This window comes from Helicoverpa armigera, chromosome 5 (genome assembly GCF_030705265.1).
Source record: "Helicoverpa armigera isolate CAAS_96S chromosome 5, ASM3070526v1, whole genome shotgun sequence".
NCBI lineage: Eukaryota > Metazoa > Arthropoda > Insecta > Lepidoptera > Noctuidae > Helicoverpa > Helicoverpa armigera.
In genome coordinates this window covers 5,038,528-5,046,328 of record NC_087124.1, presented here as the reverse complement: position 1 = coordinate 5,046,328, position 7,801 = coordinate 5,038,528, and the positions used below count along the sequence as shown (strand labels likewise).

Genomic DNA, 7,801 nt, shown 5'->3' with positions numbered 1-7,801 from the left:
TTTTTGTTATTATTTCACGATAATGATAGCGTAATCTATGCTTACTAATATTATAAAGCTGAAGAGTTTGTTTGTTTGTTTGTTTGTTTGAACGCGCTAATCGCAGGTACTACTCCGATTCCGATTTGAAAATTTCTTTCAGTGTTAGATAGCCCATTTATCGAGGAAGGCTATAGGCTACTTATCCCGGTACGGGAAGTAGTTCCCACGGGATGCGGGTGAAACCGCTGGCAGAAGCTAGTATTTTATAACATCTCAGTTATACCACAGATTACGTTATACGGTGAAGTTTGTTTTTGACATTACTTGTTGGGGACACTCTGATTGATTCACTTTTCGTTAGTATGACTTTTTTGTTCTTAATATTTGCCTGAGGCTTTTGAGTGATTATTTTAGTATCATAATCATCATCATCAGCTTATCGCAGTCCACTGCTGGACATAGGCCTCTCCAAGTGTACGCCACTGAGACCGATTTTCGGCTTCTCGCAGCTCCTGCCAGCTGTCTTGCGCAAGTCATCACTCCACCACTACCACCATATTTTAGTATATTAAAGAGTAAGTAGGGAAGTAAAACCTACTGTAAAACTATATAGTTAGATTCACATACAATGTTATTCTCTACAATAGAGAATAGTAGTTACGCTGCTTAAGCTAAACCGGTCCAAATGGATCGACTTACAACGAGTTCAGTGTAGTTCACAGACAGGGCTGTCATCTTGAATTTAATCCCCGAAAGATACATAAATAGTTTTGATTACCTAATATTTTCATTTCATGTAATCACCTACTCAACATACACTCAGCGGCACGGAATCTGGCCCAAGCACATTTGGGCCTTATAACCATTATTTAAATGAAAAATCTGATTTTTTATTTTAAAATTGTTTAATTTACTCATTTTCCAAAAGAAAATGACTAACAAACAACAGAATTGTGAGGATTTTCATTAAGTTTCATTGAGTTACAAAACAAAGTCCTTTACCGCAATAATCACCATAAACTTTTAAATTCAACATTTTTAACAAAACAGAAAGTTATCGAATTTTAATAATGGGTGTTTCTTCCTCTTGATCTGATGACTGCCTGCATACGATCTGGCATGCTCTGAATGATGTTTTTTATCTCCACCTGAGAGATCTCCTCACAGGCAGCCACCTGCGCCGTTTTCAGTTCACTGAGAGTTCGTGGTGGTTACGACTTGCTCGGACCTGTTTTTTAAGCATGTTCCAAACATGTCCTACAGGATTCAAGGCTGGGTTTCTTGCAGGCCAGTCCAATTTTTGAATACCGACCTCGAACAAGTAATCGATTACGCAAAGAGCTGTGTGAGGTCGAGCATTGTCCTGTATTAAACGAAATTCTTCCCTTCCTATGAATCCCTGACAGGGTAAAACATGATTTTGAAGGATCTCTTCAATATACCGCACTGTTGTCAGACGACTTTCGACAACCAATAAATCAGTACGGGCTTCTGAACTTATGCCTCGCCAAACCAAGATGGACCCACCATGAAAACTGACTGTTTGCTTGGTAGTTGGAAGAAACCATTCTCCGCGCTTTCTCCATTCACATTTACGGCCCTCTGGAGCTCTTAAGACGACTCTGCATTCATCGGTCCATAAAATTTTACTCCATTGGTCATGCGTCCAATTTGCATGTTCTCTTACAAACCTAAGTCTGGCTATGCGATGGTGCGGGAGAAGTTCCGGGCCTCGAGTTGGTCTTCGAGCACGCAGATCCCGTTCCTCCATCCTTCTTCTTATTGTGTGCTTACGGACGTTGACTTCTCTTGCTGTTTGCAAAGGCTGGCGTATCTCTAACGCAGTGAGAAACCGATTTTTCATTATTGCACGTACGATAAATCGGTCGTCGTGCGCCGACGAACACCTTACACTGCCACTTTCTGGTCTTTTTGTGTAAAGGCCAGTCTGGTCATACATTTTCTATGCATATTTTTTACATGTACGTGATGCACTTAAAGTTTCAACCATCTTCCGCTGCATACGCCCTTGACGTGTTAGCAACACTACTTGAGCAACTTGAGCTGCAGTAAGGGTAATTTTCAGATCAAATTGTGAATAAAAGAGAAACAAAAAACGATCATAATCATTAGTTTTTTTGGAACATGCTTAGTACTTCGGAAATTTCTATCTGAATTTAAACTTAACTTTCTGCTTTGTGTTCCAACAATGGAATCTGTTTCTAGTGTTATAAAAGTTAAACAGATACACATTTTTCTGTATTTTAATTAACAATTACGAAATTACGGACAATATGTCATATGAAATTAGAATTTACAACGGCTATCTGGCCTGATATCTACTTGTGTTTGTTTGGGCCAAATTCCGTGCCGCTGAGTGTAATTACGATTGCCTTCGAGATTTGTGCTTCGTCATATTACTGTTTTCTATAGCTACTAACCTGCCTAACAATCTTATCAGACAATAAAAATCACCTATCATAGTAAAATTTCAGCTAAATAAAGCTCGATTCGAGCATGTCCATCAGTTATTTCGCAACTGTAGCGATGAAGTGGTGGACGTGTGTGGTGTTCGTGTGCGCGGCCGTGCTGGCTGACGACGAGTGGCGCGAGGTGAGGACTGCGCAAGGGCCGGTGCGCGGGCGCAAGCACCCCACTGCTGACATGTACGCCTTCTACAACATACCCTACGCCACCGCGCCCACGGGCGAGGCCAAGTTCAAGGTAATTACAAACTGGATAAATTAAGTCTTTTACGAAAATAAATAACGCACGCTGTTAGTTTTGAGAAAAATGGAGCATCCTTCTATCTGACCTACCCACCCCAGTTACCCGAGCAACCCAATACCCTTAGGTAAGACTAGTTATCAGACTTACATCCCGTAACGACTGTCAAAGATATTCAATGACAGCCGGGACCTACAGTTTAACGTTCCCTCCGAAACACAGTCATTGGTGTCCAATATATTACAAGTAAATAAGATAGAAAGAAACATTTATTTGCTTGGAACATAGGTGGTACCAGTTTTTGCAGTGGTTGAAAGTTATGGCTATATTCTGCCTAACTTCGCATGTTTTTACTTACCTCATAACCATTGAATACATTTCTTTGAAAGAAGACGGATCACAGTCCATACAATATTGCCCCATGTCCTATAACACTGCGACGTATCTCAAAAAAAAGATAAAAATGTTTAAAAAAATATGGCACACTCTCTAATTTACTTTTTTTAAACCTTCATACGGAAAAAATGCTTTAAAATTGTTCAGGCGCTGTTCACTGCTGCTCACAGTGAAGGTTTGGAGCTGACCTGATGATGGAGACGTAAGAAGGTCAATGGAGCACGATAACTGAATATGTAAACTACCTCTATATTATCTCTCTCTTATATTATTTGTATTGTCGAGTTCCCTCGACCTTCTTTCGTATCCATCATCAGGTCAGCTCCAAACCTTCACTGTTGCATATTGTTATAAGACATACACCTTATAGTCAAGTTTTTATCCTGCGGCATGCCTACAACTTTCAAAAGTTGCCCTGGATTTCTCAGGGTTTCCATCATCAGATCCTGACCTGATGATTATGGGACCACCTGTGAGGTATACCCCACCAAACAAAAAAATTATTTAATAAAATAGTCCTATGAAAGCTGTTTTAAAACGTGCGCCGCCGGTAGGTACGGGTCTGTTGTTTATACAGACGGTCGGACGTGAGAGGTCACGGCTGCCTATTGCCTTGACTAGGACACGGCGCTGCCATTCCCACGCAGGGCACTCCTGGAAAGTGGGTCCACTGTGTCTTCAGGGCTGTCCGAACAGTGGTGACACCCGGGCGCCACCTCACGAACGATTCGATGCAGGTACCTCCCGAAACTACCGTGTCCGGTGAGGACCCTCGTCATGCAGTAGGTGAGGGCGCCCTGACTCCTCCCGAGCCACTCCCCAAAGAGGGGACTTACTGCCACTATAGGCATGTCCTTCACTGTGGTGGCGTACCACGTTACTTGCCTGACCAGGATTTGAATTGAATCAACACTCAGACTTAAGCCACATTATTATAAAACGTGGCTTTAAGAAGTACCCATTTAGAAATAGGTTTAGTCCACTAACTTTGTTCGGGACGGTGGTTTAAACGTGGTACAAAAGCAGGTACTTTGAAAACACCACGCTTTAAAATAAGGTGGAAGAAGTTGGCATCATTCCCACTGGGCCACTATGACTTCATCACGACGAAAATAATAATTAGGTATAAACGATTACTGTACGCAAAAAGGCCATATCTCTATGTTAAGTCATGCTTAGACTTCCAAAGTCTATTTTTATCATTTATCATTAATCTAGTACTTCTTTCTATATCCTTGATTTTATGTCAAATTGATTTTCATATTATTATCATTTTGCTTTATCAATTTTTGATAAAGAGAAGATTTATTACACTTCATTTGATTATTTTGACTCGTCTTTGTATAGAAGAATGCATTTCGTATCTCTTTGTAATCGTTTATGATTGTTTTATGGAACTTACAATCAACTTTGAGATACCTACTTACTTTGCTATACCTTATACTTATATTCAACCGTATTTTTTAAACACTTTCCGATAAATAAGTGCACGTCCAATAAAACATAAGGTGTAACTTTGGAGTTTTAGGAATGCGATTATTAACTTAATTTAGTAAACTTAAGTTATATTCACCTTCTCTAACAAGTCAACTTTGGTTTCAGGCACCACTTCCTCCACCATTATGGTTGGAGCCCTTTGACGCAATCGACGAGCATGTTATATGTCCACAGGCAATGTTTCAAAGCGAGCTCTTAGGCGAACATTTAGTAGCCAAAGAAAATTGTCTCATTGCTAACGTATTTGTGCCTAACACAAAAGAAAAGAACCTTTCGGTGGTAGTTTATTTCCATGGCGGTGCTTTTATAGGAGGCTATGGTGAGCTTTTAAAATCGACACAGTTCATGAAGGCAAACGATTTCATCTTAGTCTCTTTTAACTATCGACTCGGCATCCATGGATTCCTATGTCTGGGCACTGAGGACGCGCCAGGCAATGCTGGCATGAAGGACCAGGTGGCACTGCTGCGCTGGGTGCAGAAGAACATCGTCAGCTTCGGCGGTAACCCTGATGATGTTACTATTGTTGGTAGCAGTGCTGGGTCTGCTTCAGTAGATCTGTTAATGCTCTCAAAATCAGCCGAAGGGTTATTTCACCGAGTTATACCCGAAAGTGGTGGAAACCTTGCCGCATTTACTATTCAGCGAGATCCTGTAGAAAATGCTAAAAAACATGCAATCAAATTGAACTTCACTAACGGAAATGATATTTATGCATTAGAAAAGTTTTACAAGACTGCTCCAATGGAACTGTTGACGGCGGAGACTTTTTTCGACAGAACTGATTCTACATTCGTATTTGGGCCGTGTGTGGAACGCGATACAGGAGACGGAGCATTTCTGACAGAAACTCCTCTAACTATATTCAAGAGTGGCAACTATAGGAAATTGCCTGTGTTGTATGGATTCGCAGATATGGAAGGATTGTTACGTGTTGACTTCTTTGAACTTTGGAAGCACAAAATGAACGAAAAGTTTTCTGATTTCTTGCCAGCCGACTTGAAATTTGATTCTGAAGAAGAGAGAGAAGAAGTGGCTAATAAGATTAAGAAGTTTTACTTTGGCGACAAGCCAGTTGGCAATGACAATATTTTGAAATACATTGATTACTTTTCGGATGTTATATTTGCTTACCCCATGCTTTGGGCTGTGAAGCTGCACGCGGAGGCTGGAAACAATCAAGTATATTTGTATGAATATTCCTTTGTGGACGAAGATTCTCCTATTATACCTCACACCAATGTACGAGGAGCAACCCACTGTGCTCAGTCATTGGCAGTGTATGACACGAAAAATTTTACGCACTTGGATCAGTCTCCCGACTCACCAGCGCTTAAGAAGATGAAAAAGATTGTTCGTGAAATTTGGCACAATTTCGTAAAAACTGGGTATGTTTATTCATACAAATTAAACATTGGTATTATGCGCATGTCGTGACCATAGTGTAAAATTGTATCTACCTTTTGTATGCTGTATCTTAATTTATTTATTTATACAGCATTTATTTATTTATTTTATGCAATCTTTGTTCAAATACTCAATTCAGACGTGATTAAATGCAAGAGCCGTGTATGCAAGGTGCGTGTGTAAATCAGATGGTCAAGAAATGCAATCACTTTTGATATTTTTACAAAACTATTTTTTTCGATTTCTTTTAGTTAAATTAGAAAGAATCTACTAGTTTTATTCTGATTCGGGTCTCATTCGATGCATAAATAAATACTGAGAGTGCCACGAAGGTTTTGACGCGACAAATAACATTGATTTTCTCTCTTCTTTCAGTACCCCTGTACCGGAGGGCTCATGGCTGCCGGCGTGGCCGGCGGCGGGCGCGGACCGCGCGCCGCACATGTCGCTGGGCGAGCGGCTGGAGCTGCGCGGCGCGCTGCTGGCGGAGCGCACGCGCTTCTGGGATGACATCTACCAGAGATACTACCGGGACGCGGTGCCGCCGCCGAAACCCCCGCCCAGACCACGCAACGAGTTGTAGAAATTGTAGGAGATCGTATTTAGAGTAGAGTGGAATCTGAATAGTGCATTTGCCAACCAATGGTCTAAATGTTGTAACGTCCTCAATTTAATTATTTAACAGAAACTCTCACTTTACTCTACCATAGGTACAACTTACTGATTATTTATTCATTTCTTTATTTATTCCAAAATGTATTCAGTTACAGTTATACAAAAATGCATCCCAATACTTGGTATACATATATTAAGTACCCTGAAAGTGGCTATTTCATTTAAAATAGTTACACTATCTTATAAGAGAACAATACAGTTAATTATTAATTATGCTGCGTGAAGAAAAGACAGACAGACAGAGTTACTTTCGCATTTGTAATATTAGTTTGGATTATTATAGGTATGGCATTTTTTATATCTATTTATTATTTTATTGTAAAACGTTTCTTAACATATACATAGGACAATATTATACGGTTAAATTCGTATATATTCGTATATAACTACCAGATTTTATGAAATTAAATTCTAATGGGTCGACCCAAAATATTGTGGATTTATATGAAATATTTTATGGATACCCTATTATACCATACGGCCAGACGTGGATGACAAAATCGAGAAATGTTGACGATTTAACGATGTGGTCAAATTAACATGAACATTTCATGAAACGCAACCATTTCATGAAATGCTCAAGCTTTTCATGAAGTGGTCAATTCTACGATATGGCTACGACCTATAGACACATCCAAAATGACAAAATCCAATGATTGTACTCATTACAAATAGTTACAAGTTTAGCAGTGTCACTAGTAACTCCTGTGTGGTTAATAAAATACTTTTTGTAGTTTTTACACGCTTTTTATTAGCTTCACCTGTATGTTTGTATGTTTGTAGGTTTGTATGTTTGTTTGTAACCGACTTCTTTGGGCGCGATTTTGACCCACTTTAAACGGCCAGATTTCGTTCAAACTTTGTAGATTTATTGAGGACCGATGACAATACACTAATTTGATAAAATTATTTCATTTTTAACCGACTTCCCAAAAAGGAGGAGGTTACACATACACATCGAATTCTCCGAGGTTTATAGACCGATTTACGTGATTCTTTTTTTGTTCGACTCGGAATAGCTGCCAGTTGGTTCCATATTCATCAGGTCAGGATCTGATGATGGAAACCCTGAGAAATCGAGGGCAACCTTCAAAAGTTGTAGGCATACATAGGGTAA

At 39.8% G+C, this 7,801-nt stretch overlaps 2 protein-coding genes across 2 annotated transcripts in view; both read left to right on the top strand.

Moving 5' to 3' along the window:
* LOC110379933 (pyrethroid hydrolase Ces2a) overlaps nt 1–7,801 on the top strand; it is a 30,558-nt gene that overhangs the window by 14,126 nt on the left and 8,631 nt on the right. The gene's annotated exons all lie outside the window — the stretch shown is intronic.
* Nucleotides 2,441–6,800, top strand: LOC135116601 (esterase FE4-like). The gene is made up of 3 exons (XM_064034705.1): nt 2,441–2,706; nt 4,708–5,990; nt 6,385–6,800. The coding sequence occupies exons 1-3, from the start codon at nt 2,500–2,502 to the stop codon at nt 6,590–6,592; spliced, it is 1,698 nt and encodes a 565-aa protein (XP_063890775.1). The 5' UTR covers nt 2,441–2,499; the 3' UTR covers nt 6,593–6,800.

Excerpts from the sequence above, each read along its gene's own strand:
- LOC135116601 (XM_064034705.1), top strand. The coding sequence starts at position 2,500 with ATGTCCATCAGTTATTTCGCAACTGTAGCGATGAAGTGGTGGACGTGT. Across the intron at positions 2,707-4,707 it reads CGGGCGAGGCCAAGTTCAAG|GCACCACTTCCTCCACCATT; the intron begins GTAATTACAAAC and ends CTTTGGTTTCAG. Across the intron at positions 5,991-6,384 it reads CACAATTTCGTAAAAACTGG|TACCCCTGTACCGGAGGGCT; the intron begins GTATGTTTATTC and ends CTCTTCTTTCAG.